At 35.6% G+C, this 27,516-nt stretch overlaps 1 protein-coding gene across 2 annotated transcripts in view; it reads left to right on the forward strand.

Moving 5' to 3' along the window:
- The window catches only part of Atl2 (atlastin GTPase 2), a 45,289-nt gene extending 20,123 nt beyond the window's left edge, over positions 1–25,166 (forward strand). Inside the window, exons 2-14 of one of the 2 annotated variants that reach the window (XM_042675421.1) lie at positions 2,777–3,021; positions 9,081–9,215; positions 9,481–9,585; positions 12,239–12,289; positions 12,570–12,626; positions 13,287–13,379; positions 15,767–15,905; positions 16,893–17,020; positions 18,578–18,634; positions 20,356–20,427; positions 21,084–21,515; positions 23,346–23,360; positions 23,456–23,930. In XM_042675421.1, the coding sequence (XP_042531355.1) occupies positions 2,777–3,021; positions 9,081–9,215; positions 9,481–9,585; positions 12,239–12,289; positions 12,570–12,626; positions 13,287–13,379; positions 15,767–15,905; positions 16,893–17,020; positions 18,578–18,634; positions 20,356–20,427; positions 21,084–21,515; positions 23,346–23,360; positions 23,456–23,563 (1,637 nt within the window). In that variant the 3' untranslated portion in view covers positions 23,564–23,930. The other variant, XM_042675420.1, reaches the window with a different exon arrangement.
- The last annotated feature ends 2,350 nt before the right edge of the window (positions 25,167–27,516 follow it).

The following is a 27,516-nucleotide window of genomic DNA, read 5'->3' on the forward strand; positions in this document are numbered from 1 at the left end:
AAAACCACTCTAGTGTTGTTATAAGGTGAATTATTCCAGAAGCCACATTTTGAAAGATGGAATATTGTAGTCTTCATTAAACAGTTAGCAGGCTGCAGGCATTCAGTTGTTATGAAGGCCTGCAGCTCCAAATACAATTAAGAGTTAGGATTCAGGCTAGAGAGAAAGGAAGAACAAAAACACTACGAACAAGCCAATTTAGCTCCCATGGAGAGCTGAATGGCAAGGCATAATTGTGGTTGGGCTGGCCTGTGCCTAGAGTATGAGTAAGGGGGCAGGTCTATAGGAAATTCCCAGTTCCGGGCACTGGACTGACAGACTCAATAACCTATTAGCCAAGTGCTACTCCTGTCTCCAGGGATCTGGGCATGCCTATCATGGGCAGGGGCTTTTCCTTCCCCCAGCATGAAAACAAGATGCCAGACCTTACCACACTCACCATGTGGCCAATATGGCGCCTGCCAGACCTGACCTCCTTCCTTTAGTATTTTGGCATTTTAAGGTATAAATAAAACTCCTTTTAGATTATTTTATTTATTTATTTTTTTGGGTCCAGTCATGGGGCCTGAACTCTGGGCCTGGGCGCAGTCCCTCAGCTCTTCAGCTCAAGGCTAGCGCTCTACCACTTGAGTCACAGCACCACTTCCGGCTTTTTTCTTTTTGCTTATGTGGTGCTGAGGAATCAAACCCAGGGCCTCAAGCATGCAAGGCAAGCGCTCTACCACTGAGCCACCTTCCCAGCCCCTGTTAGATTATTTTAAAACAACTGTTACCTTAATAACGTACATCCGTAGTGCTTGATATGTACCAATACATACTCAGTACATTTGATTCTAAATGACAGTTTTATGGACTTATGTACTATGATCTCCATTGTGCAGATGAGAGAACAGGCACAGACAACTTCTTACATATGCATGGACAATTTTACCTTCTGCCGTATGGCCTTAACCATTTCCTAAGCTTGGAAGCTTTTACATAGTTTGCTTACTGTTTTTTTTTTTTTTTTTTTTAATGTGGATTTTCCTAGTGATATGTTACCTTGGAATTTAACTGTGCTGTTCCCTTTTTGGAAAGTTTTATTTTTTGTGTATTCAAATAACCTATCTGGCTACACCTGTATGCCATTGAAACAGGCAGTGATAATATCCTCTTTAAATACAGATTGCTAGGGGTGGGAAGGTAGCTCAGTGGTAGAGCACTTGCCTTGCATGCATGAGGCCCTGGGTTTGATTCCTCAGCACCACATAAGCAGAAAAAGCCGGAAGTGGCACTATGGCTCAACTGGTAGAGTGCTAGCCTTGAGCTGAAGAGCTGAGGGACAGTGCCCAAGCCCAGAGTTCAGGTCCCATGACAAGCAAAAAAAAAAAAATACAGATTGCTTTTACTTCTAGAAATTCTCTTTTGAAACTGCTGGCTCTCTATTGTCAGTGTCTCTAGCACATTTTGAAATAACGTTTTTGATTTTGCGCTATACAGTTAAAGATGTCTTATGATGTGGAGGAAAAGCCTTTAACAAGTCTTTGCAAATCAGATAGGCTAGATGTTTCTGTAAGAATTCTTAAAAACCTAGTAATGTAGGCATATACATTTTGCTCTCTCTCTCATATACATTTTGCATCATGGTCATGTGGATAATGTATTGTGGGGAATGATCTATCATTCTTTAGTTGATTGGCTCTTTTTTTTTTTTGGGTCCGGTTGTGGGGCCTGAACTCTGGGCCTGGGCGCTGTCCCTCAGCTCTTCAGCTCAAGGCTAGCGCTCTACCACTGGAGCCACAGCGCCACTTCCGGCTTTTTTCTTTTTGCTTATGTGGTGCTGAGGAATCAAACCCAGGGCCTCATGCATGCAAGGCAAGCACTCTACCACTGAGCCACCTTCCCAGCCCCTGATTGGGTCTTCTTAATAGAGCCAATAAAATACTATTAAATATAGTGGATATCATAGGTCTTCTTATAATGGAAACTGACATTTAGCAGATTCAAGGGGAAGGTCTCTTACAAATTTTGATGTGGGAGAAAAGATCCCCAGGAGTAACTCATTATTATGTAGGATCAAGAAACCCAAAGTATATGTTTTCTGAAGCTATTAAGTATTTTATTTTATTATTATTTTTTAGAACAGAAATGTAAACTTTGGCCATTTTTCTTTCCTGCTTATGTTTATTTATTTATTCAGTGTTTTTCAGTGAAGTTCTTCGATAAAGGTTACTTTCTTTTGGTGTGTTGATAGGAAACAAAGGATGAGTTTATATGGTTGTTTTTGTGATTTCCATAATTTTGATGTGGAAGTTGTCGTTTGGTGAGAAAATCCCAGTGAAAGGTGTTGTTAGCATCTCATAGACTATTCTCCACTAAAACATTAATCTGTGCCTTGCTTTGATAAAAGGATGCTGTACTACTTCGTTACCCTTATAAAATTAGGGGCTTGTTATTTTTAGTATGTTATTTTTGGAAACTTCTTAAAATTTTACTTGTTTTGTTCCTGGCTATATCTCTTTTTAAAACTTTACCTTTAAAATTCAGATTTAAAAGCAATATTTATAATTTACATACAGTAGCAAAAGCTATTTATAGAATGATGAAGCTGCTCACATTTTGCTCTTAGGACTTGAGATAGAGGCCATTAGTATTCAACAATACTAAATACTATAAAATTGGAAATCTTTTTATAATTATTTTCAAGTAATATATGGAAGTTAATTTGCATTTTAGATGTAATTTTAAAGAAAATGTAATACAATGATTAATCTGTTTTTCCCTTTTTAAATTCTAGGTGAGGATTATGAAGATGATGATCTAGTAAACTCTGATGAGGTTATGAAGAAACCATGTCCAGTACAGATTGTTCTTGCCCATGAAGATGACCATAATTTTGAGCTTGATGAAGAGGCTTTGGAGCAGATATTACTGCAGGAGCACATACGAGATCTTAACATAGTTGTGGTGTCCGTGGCAGGAGCTTTTCGTAAAGGGAAATCATTTCTACTGGACTTCATGCTTAGATATATGTATAACAAGGTGAATAGTGTTTTAAATTGAACCTGGTAAAACAAAACAAAACATACTAGCTCTTCAAAAAATAGACAAAAGCCAAATTTGTATATTTAATTTTACAGAAATATAGTTTAAAAAATAGAACTTGTCAATTAAGACATGAATTTTGAGCTCTCGATTTCTCTATATTTCTATAATTGCTTTTGGAAATACATATTGATGAGTATGACCCGAGCCTGTATGTTTCTTGCCTTATGCCTTAACCCAAACATCCGAGTATACCTTGAAAGTCTCTAATTATTATTTATCTTCTCTCTGGTTTTATTTTTTCTTCCACATTTCCCCTTTCTTGGTTACTTTTAGAATGAGTGAAGTAGGCTGATGGAGACCTTAGTGGAAATACGCTTCTGTTCCTCAAGGCACTTATAATATTAGTTGTGAGATAAAAGTCCAGATCCTTAGAGTGACTTCCAAGGCCTTCCTGATATCTAATGTGCCTAATGCTTGCTCTTTGTCTATCAAGTATGCTATATAGATTTTGTTGTTTGTAGAGTCTGTCATGTTATAACTCAAACATTGCTGCATTGACTAGAAGACCTTTCCAACTTGTAAAGTTCTTATCCTCTTCCCAAGTCTCATGGCACAAGTCATATATTTTATTGATAATACGTTATTATTTTCTGGCTAGTTTACTTTCTCTTAGGACTGGGCTTTAGCTTGATCAATACATCACCAGGGCCTCCTTAGTAGGCATGTATTGTTTGTTTTGCTGGAGGTATTTGTCGGAGGTACAGACAATTGTTTTCTGTCTTCTTCTTGACATTGACTGTCTTTTCTGAAGGGGGAAAAAAACCTCTACTTGAATCAGAGTGCCAGAACAGTTCAAAGTTGGACTGAGGGAATGGGGATTTGACAGGGACCAAGCAGAAGAAATTGGAAGATTTGTAGCACTTAGAGGGATTTTTTTTTTAAGGGATAGTTGACATTCAGAAGCCATATAAGAACATTAGAAATAAAAATTAAATAGAATGATGTAATTACCTAAAAACTTATCTTGAGTACTCTCCTTTATAAGTTAATGTATAAATCTGGGTCTGTATTAATCTTGAGATAAGGTTTTAGTTGGTTTTCCAGGAAGCTTTTCAGGGAATTCTTGTCATAGGAATTCTCAAGAATGAGTGGATATCAAGAATGTAGTTCATATTAGTGAATATAATATTTTGCTGATTTAGGAAATTAAGAAAGAAACATTATTTTGAAGTTTTTCCATTTAGATTTGATCTTTTTCAGTTTTATATCAAATAGAAAAAATAGAATGACATACTCTTTTTTTTCTTAACCTGAATCTTTAAAGATGATAAAGGTTTTCTTCATTTTGAGGCCATCCAACTCCTTAACTTGAGTGTTTTATCTTTCTAGTTCTGAGCAGCTCACTGCAAATATATTTAATTACAAGTAGGCCACAGATAGTAAGAATGGTAGAAGCTTAGATGACTTGTCAAGGGATTACAGTAAGTTTCACCTCAAGTGCCTTTTCTGATTCTATCTTTGGTTAATCATTTTTACTGTTCAAAGAGGGAGTAGCAACCCACATTTGTTATATATTTCACATTCCCAGAACTAATGAACTAATGAACTCCCTCTTTGCTGGAGAAGGTACTGATTCCACAAAGAGGTTATGATAGCCTGAGTAAGGTTAATAGTACTTAGTGACTTGTAAGTTAACATTTCTTGCATTATATTGTGACAATATTTGTACACTGCTATTACATGTATGCAAGTTAGAAAAAGGGTAGAACGGGCTCGTTAACAAAATTAAACAATGTTACCAGTTAACAAAATTAAACAATGCTACCAGTATAGCTCTAAAGAAGAAAACATTTGAGAAGTGATTAGCTGGAGTGATAGCAGAGATAAAATACCATTATTAACTTTAATTTGTAGGTTTTTTTTCACAGAATTCCTATTAAAACTCACCTTATTCTATTAAGCAAAGCTTGCATTAAATAGTTAAATTTGGGGAATAACATTACTGGTTTAATGGTAGGTCATACTTTTCCCATGAAATAAGAAGAAATAACAGTGGAATAGTTATTGGTTTCTGATATGGTCTTTTTCAAGAAAAAAATGTTTGGAGTAAAAATGATATTGTAAAGGTTTCTTCCTAAGATTATTTTTATTGTGGTATAATTTACAAGAAATGCATAAACTTTACTAGAGTCAAGTGAAGTTTTTAGAGACAGTCTTGTTAAGTAGTCTAAGCTTGCCTTGAAATTGATCTTCCTGACTCAGTTCCAGAGTGGTAGGATTTACAGGTGTTCAACCTTACATCACACCTGAGCACCTGCACTAATAATTTTTACATAAGTATACTTTTGTAATCATTACCTCTTAGATCAAGACAACATTTCCTGCATTATAGAAGACTCACTCATTTCCTTTCTAAGTCATTAGTATCTCCAGTTCTCAAGGACTGCTGGTCTGACTTCTATTACTATAGATTAGTTTTGCCTAGTTTGAAACTTCACCTAAATTTAATCATAAGGTATGTATATTTTGTGTCTGGTTTCATTCACTCAACCTGAGATGTAAGAGGCTTATTCATATTGTTACCTGTATGAAAAATTGGTTGTTTTTTTATTACTATATAGTGTTTTGTTAAATGAATATATCACAGTTTACCCATCCCTCTGTCCTAGACATGGATTGTTTCCAGTTTTTGTCTTTAGTGAGTAAAATTTCTGTGAACATTCTTGATATAAACATTTAGTTCTGTTGCAGTAGTAAGAATGTTGGGTCATAGGGTGAAATGTTTTATTAGTTATACTAGGACTGCCAATTTTTTTCCCCCAAAGGGGGTTTTTTACTAATTTACACTAGTAGTGTAAGGCATAGTAACTTTTCTACACTTACAATGTGTCAACTATACTCCCTTTATCCTGTCCCTATCCTTCCTTCTTCTCAAAACATTTTCTTTTTTTTCTCTCTCTCTTTCTTTCTTTCTCTTTTTTCTTTTCTTTTCTTTTTCTTTCTTTCTCTTTTGTGCCTGCCTGCCTGCCTGCCTGCCTTCCTTCCTTCCTTCCTTCCTTCCTTCCTTCCTTCCTTCCTTCCTTCCTTCCTTCCTTCCTTCCTTCCTTCTTTCCTTCCTTATTTCTTTTGGGGGAGGGGTCAGTCATGGGGCTTGAACTCTGGGCCTGTGTCCTCAGCTCTTCAGCTCAAGTCTAGCACTCTACCACTTGAACCACAGGCCCACTTCCCTTAAAACATTTTCAACAGGTTTCATTGTTGTATTTTCATATCTGCAGACTACTTGCTTCCATCATGTCCAGCTTCTTTAATTTTCCTCTCTCCCTTTCTACCACCTTTAGTGGAGCCCATACCACTCTCCTGAACTTGGCTCTTTTAAGCTTCATTAATTCATTTAATTCCATATTTCTTTGACATTACAGAGTAATGAGTAGGTATGGCATCTCATTCTCCCAATATCAAACAAGAGACAGACTGAGAGGGTATAGGTTAGCAAAATAATATGTATGTGGGAAATAGTGTTTTTTTTTTTTTAATGTGGTAGAAAGTGTGCATGTGTGTGTTGGTGTATATGTACAATATTAAGAACAAAACTAGAAAAAAAAACAAATAACTATAGTTAGACAACAGACCTCCAGATGGTTTTACAGGTAGTGAGGAAGCCACAGATTGGATTTTTAAAAGAATAGTGGAATGACTGTTTCTTGTAAAAATTAACTATCTGGGTGTGTTAGAGGTTAGAGCAAGGAGGCACAAGGAGACCAATTTGGGACATAAAATGTAGACCAGGGGCAGGACCATCAGTTATACTTGTCTCTGGGTATCAGTAAGTTGTCTGAATTCTATGGTTTGTGCAACAGAAGTCCATTGTACATACTGTGAATGGGGTTATGCCACCCATCAGCCTTGTAACCAACAAAGATGAGGGCCCTGACTTTGAAGGTACTGAATACTTGGGAAAAAGAAAGACATTCGTACAACAGAATTGTGTAATTTACAGGATTATAGCCTCCTGGAGATGGAAGTTTTATAAAATAATGATTATAGATTCTTCTAGGCCTCCAATTAGATGATCTGATATGAGTGATTGAGTGATGGGCTTTTTTTTTTGCCATCTTATGTCTATTTTTCATATATTGCTTCATCCTTCTTTGATTCTGTATTAATCATCTCTCTAATTTGGACTTTGTAGTATGTTTTAGATTAGCCATTCAAACTTTTTAGAAGTATTTTGGAAACGAAGTAATTTTTCCTTTGGGATACATTGGACAAAGAGTATGTGGACTTTATACCGAAGTATAAGCATTTTTATATCTATCAGAAACACTCATTAATTTAATTTTGTAAATAAATTACCTTATGATATAGTATTTGCTGATTTGAGGTGCTGGGGATCAAACCCAGGCCAGGGCCTTTTGATGGGTCAGTGCTTTCTCACTGACCTATACCCTGCCCTTATAAAATGTTTCTGTAGTCATGGATTATACAGAGTGCTAGTTAAACTTTATTTTGGAAAATTTAAACGTATCTCCAAATAAAAATTAGTATTATGAACCCCAGTATATCTCTGTTATCAGCATCTTGTTTTATTTGTTTTTTTTTCTGGGTATATTCTTTCATCAGATACTTGACATATTTAGATAAGACTTAATTTTTTTTTTAACACAACTGCACTATCATATCAAACAATCATATATACAAATTTAGCAGTATCTGATAAAGTATGCAGTCTAGGTTCAGATTCCTTGGCTTTTTTTGAGGCCTTTTAATAGTGTGATTATTTGAATCAGGTTCTTATTTATTTATTTATTTAGTCAGTCAGTCGTGGGGCTTGAACTCTGGGCCTGTGCACTGTCCCTGTACTCCTCAGCTCAAGGCCAGTGCTCTACCTCTTGAGCCACGGTGCCACTTCTGGTTTTCTAGTGGTTTTTATTAGAGATCAGAGTCTCATGGACTTTTCTGCCTGGTCTGGCTTTGAACCATGATCCTCAGATCTCTGCCTTCTGAGTAGCTAAGATTACAGGTGTGAGCATCCTGCAGTCTTAGTTCTCTTCCCAGCCCAAGGTTGAGTATTTTTTAAAATAACAAAGCAGGGGCTGGGAAGGTGGCTCAGTGGTAGAGCGCTTGCCTTGCATGCATGAGCCCTAGGTTCAATTCCTTAGCACCACATAATCAAAAAGAAAAAAGCCGGAAGTGGTGCTGTGGCTCAAGTGGTAGAGCGCTAGCCTTGAGCTGAAGAGCTGAGGGACATGTCCAAACCCAGAGTTCAGGCCCCACGACCGGACCAAAAAATAAAAAAAATAAAAATAAAATAACAAAGCAGCCAGGCACTGGTGGCTCGTGCCTGTAATCCTAGCTACTCAGGAGGCTGAGATCTGAGGATCACAGTTCAAAGCCAGCTTGGGCAGGAAAGTCCGTGAGACTCATCTCCAATAAACCACTCAGAAAATGGGAAGTAGTGCTATGGCTCAAGTGGTAGAGCACATACCTTGAGCTGAAGAGCTGAGGGACAGTGCCCAGGCCCAGAGTTCAAGCCCCACGACTGACTAAATAAATAAATAATGTGAAGATGTTTTAGATGAAACTATTCTGAGAGTGATACTGTTTTGCCAGTCATTCTCTCTGTAATGTAGTTTTACTTTTTTGTATAAGATTATATTAAAGCAAAATGATGTTTATATTTTGTGCAGTTTTTGTTTTTACTGCTGTTTGCTTTTTTTTTGAGACAGGGTCTCAATAATCCTACTTTACCCTCCTGAGTGCTGAGATTACAGGTGAATGTCATTGGTTTTAATGTGAAAGTGGATGTGACTGCACTCATGAAGAAGCCTATAGTCAATGGGAGTTTGAACTGCTTTTTAGTTTTGAGCGAGATCACATCTCTGTAGAATCCCACATAGGATTTGGAGTGCTTAATCAACCACTTGGATGATGTTCTCTGGACTTTGCTTCCTCATCTGAAAACTATGGCGTGGGTGGGTTTTTCATAGTTTGGTGATTTTGTTTTAAAGTTCCTTTTGTGTGTTTTATTTTACGTGTATCCTGGATTTTAACAGGATTCTCAAAGTTGGATTGGTGGAACCAATGAACCATTGACTGGCTTTACATGGAGAGGTGGTTGTGAAAGAGAAACAACAGGCATACAAGTTTGGAATGAAGTATTTGTGATTGACAGACCTAATGGAACAAAAGTAAAATTCTATTTAAACTTTTCTATTTTTATCTTGTATTCTTTCTTGAGCTGTCTGTGGCATTAAAAATCAAAACAGCATGGAACTATTAATGTCTAATAACTTTAACATAGATTAGTGTGTAAAAATATAAAGGATATGAGTACTTTTCTTGACTTAATGATTGCTTCTGAAGTTTATCACTTAATGTGTGCTTTCAATGTACACTTTCTTGGTCATTTCTGATGATTATTTTACTAAGTATTTCAAACTTCTAAATTTCTAGGTGGCAGTGCTGCTAATGGATACCCAGGGTGCCTTTGATAGCCAGTCAACTATTAAAGACTGTGCAACCGTGTTTGCTCTGAGCACTATGACTAGCTCTGTCCAGGTGAGATTAAATCATGTGATCAGTTCAACATAGTCATAATACCTTTTCTAAAAATATCTTTTGATTGAAGAAAGATAAAAATTAACATGAAAAGAGAGCTATTTATTTCTGTTTTTTTTCTTTATATTTTCATGCTTTCTGTTCTGGTTCATAATTAGAAAATTTGTGTCTTAGATACAAAGGAAGAAGTAAACCAATAGTCCCTTTAGTTTTACACTGTCGATCCAGTACTTTTTTTTTCCTTAAAAGAAACAGTATTTGAGCTGGGTGCCCATGGCTTACACCTGTAATCCTAGCTACCCAGGAGGTTAAGATCTGTGCATTATGTTTCAAAGCCAGCCCGGGCAGAAAAGTCCATAAGACTCCTATGTCCAAGAAACTACTCAGGAAAAAACAGAAGTGTCACTGTAGCTCAAGTGGTTAGAGCACTAACCTTGAGCAAGAAGCTCAGAGACAGTGCCCAGGATGAGTTCAAGCCCCAGGACTGGAAAAAGAAAAACAAACAATATTTGTCCCATATGACTGTAATTAAAATCAGACATATGGCTGCCAGATACACTAAATTCAAAGTATAATTTTTGTTTTTGGCTAAACCCAACGAGAAAAGCAAGTAATTGAGTGAAGAAGCCCAGCTTTTCTATTGGATATCAATGATAATAGTTCTTTGTTATTTGATCTAAAGGAAGTAGAATTAATTAGCATTTAGGAAACTTAAGTGATACTTAAACTGAAGATATATAACACCTGTTTTGGTTTAAAAAGGGGTAAAATACTTTGTTTTTCACTTATACTCTGAATTCTATCCAGTTTTCTTCATGTTAGGCTAACTCTTCTTATGAATCAGACTGATTGTATTCATTTGACACCTATCCTTTTGCATTGCTTTATTATTTTTTTGCGATCATCTGTGGTTAATATATCTGGCTGAAATTATTAAAGAATAGTAGGATATCTTGTATGGACAGCAACTTTTAGGGCCATTTTCTTATCTATAAAATGAGATTTTCCTTATCTTTCCTTTTTCATATGTGGTGGTTGTGTGCAGTTAGAGGTGAGAGCTAAGTGAGGAGATTAAGATATCGCTTTCTTCTGAACCTTTGAGGTTAGTTTTCTTTATTTAAGATGGAGCTTCCCAGCTGGTGGTATTACATACTTGTAATCCAAGCACTTGGGAGACTAAAACAGGATTGTAAGATTGGAGCCAGCCTGAACTCTTAATTGTGAGAGCTATGGTCAAACCCTGTCACTATAATCTGTCTGTCTGTCTATCTCTCTGTCTCTGTCTGTCTCTCTACCTACCTACTTACCTATCTCTATATATCTATATTGATATATATGAATGATTGTTGATAACGTTGTGTCACTTATTTTTTTTCAACAATTTTTAGCACTTATTAAAGTATAAGGCAGCCTGCTGAGTACTAATGTTTGTATTTTTGCATCTTAGCCTTGAGGGGATTTGGACTCCTCCCCCTCTTCATCCCCTAGTACTGAGAATTGAATCCAGGCTTCATACTTATATACAAGTGCTCCTAGCTTCTAGATCTGTTTTCTGAAAGCTTAGGCCCACATGGGTAAAAATAGGTTCATGATGTAGTTTTAAATTTAAATCTTAAGTTTAACCTCAGCATTCATTAATTACCTTTTAGATAGATACCCTGTTTGGAAGTCATCAGTGACCAAACAGAGCATTTTACTATTCTTAACCTCCAGGCTCATCTATATATTATCAGTTACTTTTTTTAGAACAAATTGCTCTCTCTTTGAAATAACACTATTTACCTAGAAATAAGTTATATAGGCAATTATTGTATGTATCCACTTTTATTCTTAAGCAGCCTAGATTCTCTTCTAAGAATTTCAGAAGGACTTAATCTAAAATCTAATTTCTCTTTTGTATACTTAACCTCTATTATCAGTTTATCTGTATGCTTTGGAAAAGCCTCCAAAAAAATTGGAGGACAATAGTGCCACCTACTGTTATTAGTTTTCACATGCTCGTAAAAAGGACTAGGCATGGTTCTGTGGCAGAATGCCTGCTTATTGAAAAGTGTGAGTCCTGAGTTCAAAATCCATTACTGCAAAACAAGTAACAGAAGTTGGATGTGGTGGCACATCTGTAATTCCATCACTGAGGAGGTCAGTCTGGGTTATAATAGTGAGACCCTGTCTCTCAAGCATCAACAAAATAAAAAAGACAACTACATTATAGTAAATGATAGTTACAGTTCTGAATGACTGTAAATTGTATTAGTGAGAAATTTATTATTGTAGACATTTTGTTCTTATTTACTAATTTAGAAGATGTTTGTGGAAACAACTCATTTTTGTTTTCTTAAATGATTATGACATAGCATTGAAAACACTTTAGAAGGAGAAAAAGAAACATTAAATAATATGCTTTTATTATACTTTTTTGTGTATGGCTACAACTTTTAGGCCATGGATATAGATATATTCTTAATTCTTAATGTTTTACATTGACTTAGCAAAAAGAGAAAATGCTTCCTATGTACCACTGGTTAAGATAGTGGCTAGATGACTAATTTGTGCTAAGGTGTAAAATACCTTTTATTTTCACAAAGGAAATTATATTTAAGCTGTGTATTCAAAATCTAATCTGATGAAAACAAAATGAATTGTGTTTCAACAGGTATATAATTTGTCTCAGAATATTCAAGAAGATGATCTTCAACACTTGCAAGTATGTTTGTCACAAAAATATATGTAAAAGTATTAAAATTTAATTATGGTTTCATTGTAAATTCATACTCAGCAGATTATTGAATGTTATATGGTTTTAAATTAATACGTAATTTCTTAACCTGAGGAAATTTTGTTACATAATTGAAGTATTGGAAAATGAATGGTATGGTTTTCAAATAGCATTAAAGAATGACATCTGGTGCTATAATATAGAGCAGCTATACAGATGTCTTCTTTGTTTCTCTGGGGGCATTATTTTAAATAACTTGATTTAATAGTTATTTACAGAGTATGGAAGACTTGCAATGGAAGAAATCTACCAGAAACCCTTTCAGGTATGTGTTTTATCATTTAAAAATGTTACGAGAACTCTTAAGCTATCCAGCTTGTAGGTTTGGAGGTGCAAAATGTTAACTCATTTTTAGCACCAGTTTCATGGAGTTCAAACTAACCATTTGTTACTGTCATCACCAGTTTACTACAAGTAGAAGTTCAGCAAAATCAGAACTAAAACAAATGAATCCAGATTGATTAGGGGTAGTGAGATTTTATTTAATTCCAAAATGTAAGATTGTAAAGAATTTATGACAGTTACTACAGAACGTTACAGGTTTCTTTTTTCTACCTATTACAAAAAGAGGTCTGTTACTTATTTTGGTTTCAGATGAGAAAGTTCCAGGTAGTTTAGTTTTGAAGTGTATATAATCTGCAAGTTGCCATGGGTACAGATGTTTGCTCATCAGTAAAGTTCTCTCTGTATGACAGCATTGTTAGTTGCTAGCGTTAGTGGATTTCCATTGATTCTGCCTCTTGTGTGGATGTTCTGGTCCAAATGATCACGTTTATCAAATAGGTGAGTGGTTTATGGCTGTACCCAGCACAATTTCTGTAACTTTTGATAAGGATTGTTTGGTTTTGGGGGATAGTGTACCATAAAGTAATGATTTGTCTTAAGATTTTAATATGAAAATGATTTATATTTTTTCTGTGTGCAGACGTTAATGTTTTTGATTCGAGATTGGAGTTATCCTTATGAACATTCATATGGCTTAGAAGGTGGAAAACAATTCCTTGAAAAGAGATTGCAGGTAAACCCATTTTCTAGAGATTTGAGTATACACATCAAGCCAGGCAAAGGGCTTGGCTGCCTGGATTGTGCTTATATTACCAGTTACTATCATTCAAATCAATTAAGTATTCTAGATTAGCCTAGGTACTACATAACTGATGAAAAGGAAATTGGTTATGCAACTGCTAAAGAAGATAATGCTCTCAAAATTTAGGAGTAAGTATTTCAAAACTCCCTCAGTAATAAGTATTAAAAAGATACTTTTATTTACAAAAATGCTTTTGAAGAAACACTAAAGTATTAAAAAATACTCTTGAAGAAGATTAAATTCTTTCATCTCTACTTGATTGCGTCCAGTTCTCTGGCTGTTGAACTTGTGAATATTTTGGACAGACTGATTAATATGCAGACATAGAACACATATGAAATGAGGCCCTCTGTCAAAGGATAGTTATTTCTGGAACAGTGACAGTACATAGAGCTAAAAAAATGATCTTGAATATTATTTAGTTTGTCCTTTTTATTTTTATATGAAACTAGGACACCGAAAACTGAGTTCTCTTTGATCTCTTAACTAACTTTGGTCTCTTATTGGTAATTGAGACCAGGACTCCAATATCCTCCTGTGCAATATGCCACTCAGACATTCCTAGAAAATAATCTCACCAAGATTATGATCCTTTACCCCTAATGGGAATACTTGGAAAACTTGCCATTCAGATACTTACAGACTATTATTCATAACAAAAAAAGATAGGAGATCCCTTTCCTCATGTAGTAGGCTACAGAGATTGGTTTTTCAGTCACATTCAAAGACTTTGGGTAACAATGTGATTTTCTTGTCCATGGCCATATAGGCTTTGTTTTTGTACTCATATGAATATTCAGAATTGCTTATAGAATTATTCTTTTATGCCTAGTCTTTTTTGTCTAGTATTTTTTCTGAGATTAAACCACATTGTTGCACATAGTTTATTGTTCATTTATTCTTACTATTACACAGTATTTCACTGAATGGATGACTTTTTCCATTCTGTGATGGAGATTTTCCACCCTCCCATTCTACCCTGGATATTTAGGTCATTTTAAGGCTTTAATTATGAATAGCACATGTTTTGTTAGAATGGCTTTTGAGAAGAATCTTTGGAATGTAGAATGTGTGAAATATATCTAGATAAACTAGTAATTACTCACAGTGTTTCTGAGGTTAAGCTTTTTTTCCAGAGAAAACACTGATAATTTTGCAGAGAGCCCTGGATTCCTAATTTCTAAGATTATCTAAACTCTACCAAAGCTTTTTGAAACTTAGTTCTTATTTTTTCAGGGGCTTGTCTTTTTATTTGTCGGTAAATTAGTATTTAGATTTTAAGTGTCTTTTTGTTTATTTTGACATTTAAATATTCAAAAACAAGTTCTTTACTGGTTTATAAGTCATAACCAGAATCTATTATTTAGACATTAGATACTATAATTATTATTTGTATTTTTTGATATGTCAGGCAGCTTAGAAAAAGAAATACCTTTTTTATTTTACCAGAGTGTTCAGAAATAGGAAACCTGGAGTATAACTCAAGGGGTGGATCACCAGTGTTAGTGAAAATGTCAAGTCAGAGCACAGGCCCTGAGTTCAGGCTCTAGTCTGACACACACAAAATAAATAGCTGTTTAAGTTATTGCTATTTATAGTGTATTGGATTTGAACTCTGGGCTTTGCTGGTCTAGACAGTGTTATGTCACTTGAACCACATCCTCACCTCATTTTTGTTTAGTTATTTTTCAGGCAGGGTCTTGAACTTTTGCTCTGGGCTATTGTTAGCCTTTGATCCTCTTCCCTATAGCTCTTTGCATAAGTGGGACTATAGGAATGTTCCACCAAGACTAATTGAGATCAGGGTCTTTCTGACTTTTGGCCTTGAACTGTGATCTTTGTGTATCCACTGTTTTTTTTTTGTTTGCTTGTTTGTTTCGTTTTTTTTGTCGGACGTGAGGCTTGAACTCTAAGCTTGAGCACTATCCCTGGGCTCTTTAGCTCAAGGTGAGCACTCTGCCGCTTGAGTCACGGCACCACTTCTGGTTTTGTAGTGGTTTATTGAAGATAAGAGTCTCATGGACTTTTCTGCCTGGGCTGGCTTTGAACTGTGATCCTCAGATCTCAGCCTCCTGAGTAGCTAGGATTACAGGTGTGAGCCACTGGTGCCCAGCTGTATCCACTTCTTGAGTAGCAGAGATTATAGGCCTGAGCCACTGCACCAGGTCTTAGACATTTAGTAATTTGTTTTGCCAATGAACTCTTCTCTGGTGTAGCATCTGAGTTGAGAGTACATGTGTGTAAGTATGCTGTGTAACTCCCTTTTCAAAGTTAATTTTTTTTCTTCCATTTACTATTCTATTTCTTTCTGTCTTCAGGTAAAACAAAATCAACATGAAGAGCTACAGAATGTAAGGAAGCACATTCACAATTGTTTCTCAAATCTGGGTTGCTTCCTTTTGCCACATCCTGGTCTTAAAGTTGCAACTAATCCTAGTTTTGATGGGAGATTGAAAGGTGGGAATTCCCATTCTTGATAAACTCAGAACTTGCTTTTTTAGAGGATGAAATTTTTAAAAAATATGATTTCTTAAACTTCCTGTCTTATGGTGGGAGGACCTTGATAATAAAGTGGATTATAATGCTCTGTGTTATCTCTAACTTTTCATTGGTTTCTTTGCTACAGTTTTGCATATTGCTTACACCATTTTACCATTTTGTTTTGTTTATTTTGGCATTCTGGTACTTAAATTCAGGGTTTGCTAAACAGGCCTCTGTCACTTGCTTTAGTTTTAGGATAGGTTTTTGTATTTTTGCCTGGGTTCTAGCCTTGGACTGTGAACCTCCTATGTATGTTTCTTATGTAGCTGAGATTATAGTCTTGCCTTATCACTCCCACTTTATTGGTTGAGATGAAGTCTTACTTTGAATCAGTTTTCTTATTTCCTCCTTCCAAATAACTGGGATTACAAGTTTGTACCACTTAGTCCATTTTATCATGTGAGCTGCTCAGGACTGATATCCTGAATATTGTGAAGACTAAGAATGTTTCTTTTTAACAATCTGGTTGCTGTCTGCAAAAAGCCTACCATTTATTGTATTGATGGAATCAGATTTAAGTTGTGTTTATTTTAGGATTATTTTGAGTGTGGTCACAAAAGATTTGAGTTTGACAAAACTTTTACAGATGGCTAGAAAAAAATCTGTATAAAATTAAATAATGCATGTCTTTTGTAAGTTAATAGTTATTATGGGGGTTGTTTTGGTAGTTTGCAGTTTGAGGCAGAAGAATTATGGAAGGATGGGAAACTAGGGTAACTTAGTAGTGGGAATTAGATTTTTTTCCTAGGAGATATACCTTACTTAAGTATACTTAAAATGGCTTTATTTAAATAATTGATGTACTCTTATTTCATAGAATAGAACTTTATGAATGTTATCATTAAGATGTTTTTCACTCTTATTTTTTGAACTAATGTGTTCAACCAATTTCATATCCACCAGATATTGATGAAGACTTTAAAAGAGAGCTTCGAAACCTGGTTCCATTGCTCCTTGCTCCTGAAAACTTAGTAGAAAAAGAGATAAGTGGATCTAAAGTCACTTGTAGAGATCTTGTAGAATATTTTAAGGTAGGTAAACTCTTAAAGAAAATGATTTTGAGATATAAATGCAGTTTCTTATCTTTATTTTAAAACCAAAATTTTCTGTCTTAAATTAGATGAATCAACATTTAGAGATACTTAAAATATTGTAGTAGCCAAGGAGCAGTGACTTACACCTATAGCATGACTGCTTAGCAGCCTGAGATCTGAGTATCTTAGTCACAAGCAGCATGGACAAATCCTGGAGATTCTTAAATATCCAATTAAAGAACAAAAAGATGAAAGTGGAAGCCTGCCTCAAGTGGCAGAGCACAGCAAGAGTGGGAGGCCCTGAGTTCAAGCATACAGACAAAAACAATAGTGACATATGTTCACAGAACTTCCCACCTTGGTCTTTCTCTCTCTGATGTAGAGAGGAGAGCCATTCACTCTCATTTGTGAGTGCAAATAGAAACTAGAAACATAACTCAGCATGCTAAGTTCTCACAAAAGCCTTCCCTTAGTTCTGAGAACTTGATAAGAATAGCTGAAAGTATCTATACTGGTTTTGTATTTCAAGTAAATTATTCATGGACCCACATGCCTTCTTACTTAGCCTTTATAGTTGACCTGCTAGGGTTGTAAGGAAATTCAGTTGTGAGGAACAGAGAAGCCACCACGTAAAAGGCCAAATGAAGAGTGTTTATTGGAGAGCTGGAGAACTGCTGGTGGACTCTGGTCTCAAAGACCAGCAGCCCCGAATGCAGTCAGCACAAAGCTTAGATAGGCCCAAACCACACAAGGCGGCGTGTGGAATCAAACCCAACAAAAGCGTTATATATGAGCAAAGCAAACCAGATGAGGTTTAAACCTAATAGAAAAGCAAATCATCTAGGGAAACAATCAGGGGAAATCAAGGGCCAATAATCTAGGGGAAGCATAGACCCAGTCTCCTTACTTCACTAGAACAGATTGTAGAGGGTTGTATTCTTTTGTGTGTGCCACTACTGGGGCTTGAACTGAGGGCCTCACACTCTTGATTAGATCAAAGCTAGTGCTCTACCACTCGAGCCACACTTCCATTTTGGTGGTGTGGGTAATTGGAGATAAGAGGCTCTCAGATTTGGCTTGTCCATGCTGGCTTTGAACCTTGATCCTTAGGTCTCAGCCTCTTAATTAGTTGAGATTACAGGTGTGAGCCACCAGCATCTGGCTGAGGTATAGTATATAATATATACAATATAGAATATATATACCTATATATAGATTTTATATATATATAGTATAGTATATAGATGAAAAGGAAATTAGTTAATTAAAAATGTTACTTCTGCTTTGATCACTTTGCTTTTTTGCTTGGTTATGAATTAATGGTTAGTTATGAATTATGATATTTGCTTAGTTATAAATTAATCTTGAGTTACACAAAGTGGAGACAAAAGATGCCTATGTTGACTTCTAAAACCTATCCTTTTCTTCCTACAATTTACCTATTTGATAGTATTGAGGATAGGATTAACCTTATAGACAGAGCACATATGTTTAAAACCTAGAATTTCCTTTTAAATTGTATATCCCACTAAAATGAATCTTCTGTCCTTTTAGGCTTACATTAAAATATATCAAGGTGAGGAACTTCCACATCCAAAGTCCATGCTTCAGGTATGAGGACAAGAAGAGATGTGAATACACTTAAGTGGGCAAACAAAATTTTTTGCTTTAATTAGAAACATCGGTAAAAAGGGGATATGTACTTTTTTTGCATACAAATACATTTTATCTATTTAAGGCAATCTTTGTATGAATTCTGAAAATTGTATATGATTTATTTTGTAACTTCAGAGTGTAGATCTTGAGTATGTACAGGCTGCTAGAAATCGAGAGTCCTTGGTACTTCCTCTTTAGATGCTCAAAGTATAAGGAAATTTTTATTATCTAAGATGGCTTAATGTGGGCTTTGAATTAAGCTGCTTCTGTTCTCTGAGTCTTTGACAATAAATGTTGTTCAAAATATAAGGCTTATAGCCTGCACCAGTGGTTCATGCCTACAATCCTAGCTGTTCAGGAGACAAGGGTGGTTTGAAATCAGTCCAGGCAGGAGAGGCTGTGAGACTTTATCTCCAATTAACTACCAAAAAGCTGAAAGTGGAGCTGTGGTTCAAGTGGTAGAGCACTAGCCTTGAGCAAAACTGCTGAAGGATAATGCCCATGCCATGAGTTCAAGCCCCAGCGCTGGCACCAAAAAAAAAAAAAAAAAAGTAAACTAATGCTTTTTTTTAAAAAAAAATTGGATATTAACAATTTGTTCTGTTGGTAGTGAATAAATATAGACTTCTTTTTAATTTCATTTTTTTGCAGTACTAGAGCTTGAACTCAGCTTTGTGCCAACCCTTCCTGCCCCAGTTATTTTTGAGATAGGTCTTGCTTTGTTCCTGAGCCAGCCTGGCAGTCATCTTCCTATTTATGCTTCCTGCTGTGCAAAGCTGGGATCACAGGTCTGAATCACCATGCTCAACACTTTCTTTTGAGATGAGATTGCATGAACTTTTTTGCCTGGGTTGTCCTAGAACCATGAGCCCCAGTTTCAGCTTCCCATATAGCTATATAGCCAGGATTATAGCACATACCACTGTATCTAGCAATTTACTGAGATGGGATTTTGTGTACTTTTTAAGTAGGCTGGACTCAAACCATGATCCTCCTGATTTTAGTCTCTGGAGTAGCTAGGATTACAGTGCCTGGCTTCTGTTTTTTTTTTTTTTTTTTTGCCCCAATACTGAAGTTTGAACTTCCAGTACTGGAGAAGATCTTGCTTTCCAGATAGGTGCTCTACTGCTAAATCTACACCTCCAGCTCCATGCTTTATAATTCTTTTTTTTTTTTAAATAATGTTCTTTTGGGACACTGTTTTTGTAATTAATTTTTACTTGTGAAAATTGACTATTTGGGGCAATTTCTCAGTTTCATGCTGGGTTAAACAGTATTTTCTGATAAAACTCAGTGTGACAACTGGCTTTATGTACTTGAGAATGACTCAGATTCACAGAAATGAGAACTGTATTTGATCTTATGATGTTAACAACTGTGAACTAGGAATTCTTGATTCCTTACACATAGAGGCCTGACACATTGTAGGGTTCTGTCTACATGAGTAACTAGTATATTCTACAAGTCCATTTAAACATAAACCTAAGCAATACACAATTGGGTAGGAAGTTCTATTAGAAGTCTGTATCATATCTTTTATATATCTTCCCACAAGAAAGGAACTAGATGTTGATATTTTCTGAATTCTTCATTATTTATAGTTTACTGTGTTTGGAATTTCTAGTCATAGAGCTTTTTTTGCATACATTAATGGCACATATAATTTTATGTTTTAGGCAACAGCTGAGGCGAATAATCTTGCTGCAGTAGCAGGAGCAAGAGATATTTATTGTAAAAATATGGAACAGGTTTGTAACTAAAATTTAAACTTGATGCTAGAGAAAGATAGGAGATTTTTATGTTTAAAGTAATTGAGCTAATTTGTGGTCTTTATATATTGTCATACTGTATCATTATATAATTCCCCTTTATGGTCTCTGCTAGAAATAAACTATAAGAAAATAATTGGTGTGGTTTGAATGCAGAATTCAGGTGACAAGTGACTACATAAATTCAACTGAAGTGTTTTCTGACTTGTAATTCAGAGTGCTGTTATTCGTAATCTGTGATGGAAACAATATTAGGCAATAGTAGTTTCTGCATTAAGCTTGTTAAACTAGTGAAGTATTGATCTCTGTGGTACTATTACTTCTGCATTCTCTTCATAGCATTTATTTTGTACTATTATGGTGTGTTGGTGGGGCCAAATGAAGTTAGGTTGATGGTAGTGTATTTTATTTTTTGTTTCCAGTTTTAGTTGTCTTAGTCATAATAGTCTTAGTCTATTGAGTCAGACATGGAAGAAATAGCAGGTTTTAATGTTTTGTGAAGTATTATAAATAACTTCAAAACTAAACCATGTAAGTGATTTGATTTTCAGAGATTAATATCTATGAGCAGGGAGCTTCTTTTAAATGTTATTTCTAGCATGTAATAATCTCTTCCTACAATTCTGCCCTTATAGGTATGCGGTGGGGACAAGCCTTACATTGCACCTTCAGATCTGGAGCGAAAACATCTTGATTTCAAGGAAGTGGCCCTTAAACAGTTTCGTTCTGTGAAAAAAATGGGTGGAGATGAGTTCTGCCGTCGTTATCAGGACCAGCTTGAAGCTGAAATTGAAGAAACCTATGCAAATTTTATAAAGCACAACGATGGCAAAAATATCTTCTATGCTGCTCGTACTCCTGCCACGCTGTTTGCAGTCATGTTTGCTATGTACATAATCTCAGGACTGACTGGCTTCATTGGCCTAAACTCTATAGCCGTCTTATGTAACCTTGTCATGGGATTAGCACTGACATCCCTTTGTACTTGGGCATATGTTAAATACTCTGGGGAGTTCAGAGAAATTGGAACAATGATTGATCAGATTGCTGAAACACTATGGGAACAGGTTGGTATCTCTGTTTTGGTTTTTCAGTGACTAATCTTATTTTCCCCTCTTACCTACTAACCTCTCCAGTGTTTGCACACCTATTTTTTTCCTTTATTAAAAAATGACCAAACAATGCTTTGTTTGGATGTAGAATCTCTATTAACTGAAGATTTATTTTTCTTTAAATTTGTAATTATTTATAGGCCTGGCTATATCATCAAGACAGTAGGGGCAGGGCCAACGTCTCTGATTTTTTTGTTTGTTTATTTGAGAAAAGAAAATATCCATAAGCAGGTTTTTTTTTTTTGTTTTTTGTTTTTGTTTTTGTTTTTGGTTGTTCATGGGGCTTGGACTCTGGGCCTGGGTGCTGTCCTTGAGCTCTTCAGCTCAAAGCTAGTGCTCTATCACTTTGAGCCATGTTGGTTTTCTGGTGGTTAATTGGAGATGAAAGTCTCACAGACTTTCTTGCCTAGGCTGGCTTTGAACTGCAATCCTCAGATCTCAGCCGCCTGAGTAGCTATGATTACTGGCATGAGCCACCAGTGCCCAGCTTCCATAGCAGTTTTAAAGGTAAAGAAAAGACGTTTAGAAGCACAGTCAGTGTAAGTTGTTAACAATATTGGCAGATTGCCTTCTTATGAAGGTAGTACTAAGTTGCTGATATGCTTCAAGGTGGCTCCCACATAGATTTCTTTCTAAAGAAATTTTGACATCTGTGCCTTGGAAATACTAATAAACAAAACAAAACATCATGAGCCATGAGCAAAGAAACCAACTTCAATCATAATTCTTTTTTTTTTTTGGTGGGGGTGGGGGGTTCGGTCATGGGCCTGAACTCTGGGCCTGGGCACTGTCCCTCAGCTCTTCAGCTCAAGGCTAGCGCCCTACCACTTGGGTCACAGTGCCACTTCCAGCTTTTTGCTTTATGTGGTGCTGAGGAATCGAACCCAGGGCCTCATGCAAGGCAAGCACTCTACCACTGAGCCACCTTCCCAGCCCCTCAATCATAATTCTTTACCGTAAGCAGAATTCAAAGTCAGGCTGTGAACTCTTGTCCTGAAAGTATAAAGTCTGTATTAGAATTGCTAGTATACAGGTATGAATATTATTAAAACCATCATAATGAAAGTATCTGAACATCATCTCAAGGACCATAATGAATGCTGAAGTAATTACTGATGAACAATGTAATATTATAGACATTTTCAGATCCTATTTCTGGGCCAGTGAGGTATTGAAGTGAAGTATTTAGGATACTTGGGTTCATGTTTGCTTCTGCTTAAAATTCAAAGGCTGAAGAGGTAGAACATGTTTTAAAGAAAATTGATAGGATGCTGACCTTTCTTGTAATAATGCTTACATTAAGACATTGTAAAGTTACCCACTATGTTAATTTGGATTTTCTTTTTTTTCCTCTTTGGAGATGTGCTGTTATTTATTAAGATTCTAATTTGGAAATTTGTATTTGGATATTCATTAAGTTTAAATTTCTATCTTTTATAAACATCACTATTTCACAATCTTTTTTGCTATCTTCAGTAGAAGATAGATTAAACTCTGTCACCACTTTACCTTTTTTAAAAAAAACATGATCTACTTTGAAATTTTGAATGATTACTGACTTTTCTTCAATAAGAACTTCAGTAATTGTAGTGTTTTCTTCTAAAACTCATCTGTTCAGCATTGATTTTAAGATTTATAAAACAGTTATATGGAACCATTTCAGGTGTGTAAAATTATTTTCATACAGCACAGTGAGGGTAAGGTGATCATTACCCAGGGAAGATATGTGCTGTGTCATCAAACTTTGTCTAAATTTCTTTGCATTTCTCTTTTCTTTTGCTTCAGAGGAGTCCCAGGAAGGTGAGAAACCTACCAAGTCTCAAATTTTTATAGTCTTAAACTCTAGCTTCAAGGCACTCTGAGTCATTCTCCTAACAAATCACTCCATGTTTTAGGTCTTTTCCAAACTGTTTGAAGTTACTAGACGTCGAATGGCTCATCGTGCTCTTTCATCAGCACAGCGTCAGAGACTGTCATCCAACAATAACAAGAAGAAAAATTAGACAGTATTTTTAACTTTTTTCTCTATCTGAAGTGTTCACACTTATACATGTAGGACAATAAGCAGGACCGTCTGGGCCGGTCTGCCTAAATGCTGTATACATACCAGATTTGATGCTGCATATAGGGTATGGAATTGCACATCCATCTCATAGGATTTGAATGGTTTGAATGAGAGGAAAGTAATTTTGTTGCATTATAAAATGTCTATCTACATTATTTGTAGCATTGTAACTTTTTTTTTGGGAGAAGCATCTTTTTATTTCTCACATTCCTGGTTATTTTTATCATTGCTTTGAATTGAATTTTTATATCTATTTTTATATGTAACTCTTTTTTTACCTCATGTTTTTGTTTGTTTTGCACATTTCTCATACCACAGGTATTGAAGCCCCTGGGTGATAATTTGATGGAGGAAAACATAAGGCAGTCTGTAACAAACTCTATCAAGGCAGGCCTGACTGACCAAGTGTCTCATCATGCCCGATTAAAGACAGACTGACAGTTCATCTCCTCATGGACTCCACTCTCCCTTTTTCATGCTTGCTGTACAATGAGAACTCAAATAAAAATAAACCAAAGTTTACAATCAACTGTAGAAGTAGTTTAGTATAACTGGCTTCACAGATGGCTGCCACAGAGTGTGAAAATTGTTTGTTGGTTTTGAGCATTCTTTTAATGGCTCCTTACACCTGGAAATTGGATAAGGAGCATTAGTTTATCATGCACATTGTGCCATGTTGAATTCTTTTTCTTTTTAGTCAATCTAATGTTAGTGAAATTTGTCTTATGTAAAAGGATATTTCAGGGAACTATTTTAAGAAATCTATTTAGAGTCTCTAACATAATGACCCATTGAAATTTTAATTTTTAGAGAATCTATGAATCATTGTATCAAGAATCAGATTGGAATGACAATGAAGCCTTTATTGAGCCACTACATTAAAAGTATATATTGCTTTACTGCCTTCAATACCAGTATTACATAAATGCATGTACCAGAAACGTCACGAAAATTACATGACAACTCTTGTAGCTAAGAAAGTAATTTTGAGGTGTACATTTGTCTTGCCTTTTTAAATTTGTAAACCAGCCCTAAAAAATGCATATCTGGGAAACTGAACTGTCTTTTTGCAGTTTAGCCTTCATGTACATAAAATATGCCATTAATTTTATTGGGGGAAAAGATTCCATCCAAAAATGTTGCCTACAGCTATGAGTTAAGAGTGTCTGTACTGTACAGCGTGTAGCTTTTATTTTCTAAAATCACAGATAGGGCATGTATATGAATTATAAATATATAAATACAATTTTGTATTAAAAGTTTTGTAGTTTATGGCAAAATCTGGTTCTGTGGTAGGCTAATAAGTACAGTCCCTGTGAAAGGAATGTTTGTGGCTCATGTCAGTGTGTGAATGCATAGACAATTTAAAGTTTTGATATATTTGTGATATTTATCTTCTTTGAGCACTGCAATCTCACACCCCCCACCCCCAAGGGAATTCAATGGGAATGTTTATTGTGACTTGTCCTCTGTTGCATTTTAAAGTTATTTCCTGTAATTTATTTTCAGTACATAATTAAAAATTTGTTGTATATATAAAATGAAACTTGTGATTCTTTTTTAAGGAATTCTTCAAATATGTATTCCACTACATAAACCATATTTGTTTATACTGAAAAGAGCATGAGCAGGAAACACTCAAGTTGAGAGCTCTAAGGTATTGTATCTCAAAACTAAACTTGTAAAACTAAGCTTATTTTTCTGTGTCGTCTTGTGAGAAGCCTGGTGCAGCTTGGGGTTTGTTAATTCTCATTAATTCATCCTCCCTCTCTCCTTCCCACCCTCCCTCCCTCCCTCCCTCCCTCTCTCTCTCTCTCTCTCTCTCTCTCTCTCTCTCTCTCTCTCTCTCTCTCTCTTTCTGTCTCTCCCTCTCCTCCCCCCTTCTCTCTTTCCTTCCCTCCCACCTTCTCCCCTTCGCCCTCCAATTGTCTCTTTCCTTCTCTTTTCTCCTTCCCTACTCTCCCTTAACTCTCTTTTCCCCATCCTATTTCCCTCCTGTTGTATGTGTTAAATGTGAAGCTAAAATTTCTTTAATATATTTATAGTATTCTTTGCAAACACCTATTAAAGCACCTAGTTTGATTTTAAGTGAAAATTCAGATGTTGAGTTACGTGCATGAAAAGTCTAAATGTGTTTTGGTTGATATTTCTTCTTTCTCACCCCATTTGAATCCTGTTTTTATATGGATTGTATTTGTTTCCATCTGTATTAAATTGCTGCCTAATCATTTGTTCTTAAACCTAAAAGAATCCACTTGAAATGTCTCTTTATTTCTTCTACCACCCTGTTTTATGAATGCTGTGGACTGTTTTTAATGAGTGAATAAAATAAAAAGTTTGTTGTATAATAGCAATTGTTCTGAAATTAAAGAATTTCACAGCTTACCTTTTAAGAAATTATGAAATAATAGTCTGTTGGGTCCTTAGCATTTCTGGTTAAATTAGTGTTTTTCCTAAGAAAGCACATTAGTTTTAGATAAATTTGAAACATTGTTAAACAAGAAGCAGTAAAAGGGATTAAAGACAGAACTTGACTGAAGAAACAACTTTGATGTTAATATATTTTCTGTGGTATATTTTAAAATCTCATACAAAGTTTTTTTTTTTTTTTAAACAAGATTTTTGCAGTGAAAATGCTCCTACTTAATTAAGACACAAATAATGTACTTTTCAGTGCAAGGGGCAATTATTATGTGATCCTGCTGTTGAGTATACAAAATATTTTTCATTGCTCACTAAGGTAGATTGCTACTCATTGTTGGCTTCAGTGAAAATACTCTAGTTGTAAAATTAACAAAATTTCATTTTTTTTTCTGTACTAGGGTTGAACTTGTGCTTGCTAAGTAGGTGATCTGCCACTTGAGCCACATACTCAGTGTCAATGTTTCACCTTTGAACGCTGTGTTTTCAAACTGTGTTGAGTTTTGTTTTACTTAAAGAATTGAGCTGTGTAGAGACTTCAAGAAGTAGTTGTTTTAGTCCTGTAGCTAGATAATAACCATTATTAGTGTATAGTTTGCATATGTGTTGTACATGTTTAGCCTTCAGCCTGAAAACTCCTGGCCTGAATCTCTCAGCTAACTGGACCAGAATTAGTGTGCACACCTAAGTATCTGGACAGATACATTCATTCTTGTTTAGTTGGTGGGGGTGATGAAATCATATTGGAGAGCTGGCGGCTATGTTCCGGCAGCCATCTTTTTTGCCCAGAGTTTACAAATCAAATGACTGTCTTGCCTGGTTTCTATCTAGAGCTCCTGCCATAGAGAAAACTTGACACTGGAGAGTTTTTTAGTTTGTTGGCTGCTGGCCACACAAAACCAAATTATGCCTCTCAAAGCACAGAGTTGTCAGCTTCTGTATTTATTCTACTGAATCTTAGGAACTTCTCTTTCAGCTTAGCCTTTTGCTGGAGTGTACGCCTGAGAAGTGCTCACCATTACTGCACCGAAGTACAACTTGTATGTGCTTTTAGCTTTATGAAGTTGGACGTTATCTGTTTGTTTATTTGCCCTTTGCATTTGTTACTGTTAGCTCAAATTGTTAAGGTGGGGATTTCATTGTTCAATTTACACGTTTCCAATATGTTAAAATCAGTCTCATCCTTTTGTATCACTCTACCTTCCTCTTTTCCCTCCTTCCTCCCTTGCCTTGAACAAATTTTAAACGGGTTTTCTTGTTCAGTTTTCTTAGTCGCAAGAGTTCATAGTTGCATAGTTTGTTTTCGTAGTTTGTCTCTTTACAGCCAGTGATCGCAGTGGACCAGGTCAAAAGTACCTAAAGATATAAGAAAGCTTAGGGAATGGAAGTACTGCAGTCTCTAGCTCAAATAATTCTACATATTTATTTCTACTTTTCATACTAAAGACAGTCTTATACAAGAAGAAATCA

Source organism: Dipodomys spectabilis, unplaced genomic scaffold (genome assembly GCF_019054845.1).
Source record: "Dipodomys spectabilis isolate Male_0828 unplaced genomic scaffold, ASM1905484v1 ptg000026l, whole genome shotgun sequence".
Classification (NCBI taxonomy): Eukaryota; Metazoa; Chordata; class Mammalia; order Rodentia; family Heteromyidae; genus Dipodomys; species Dipodomys spectabilis.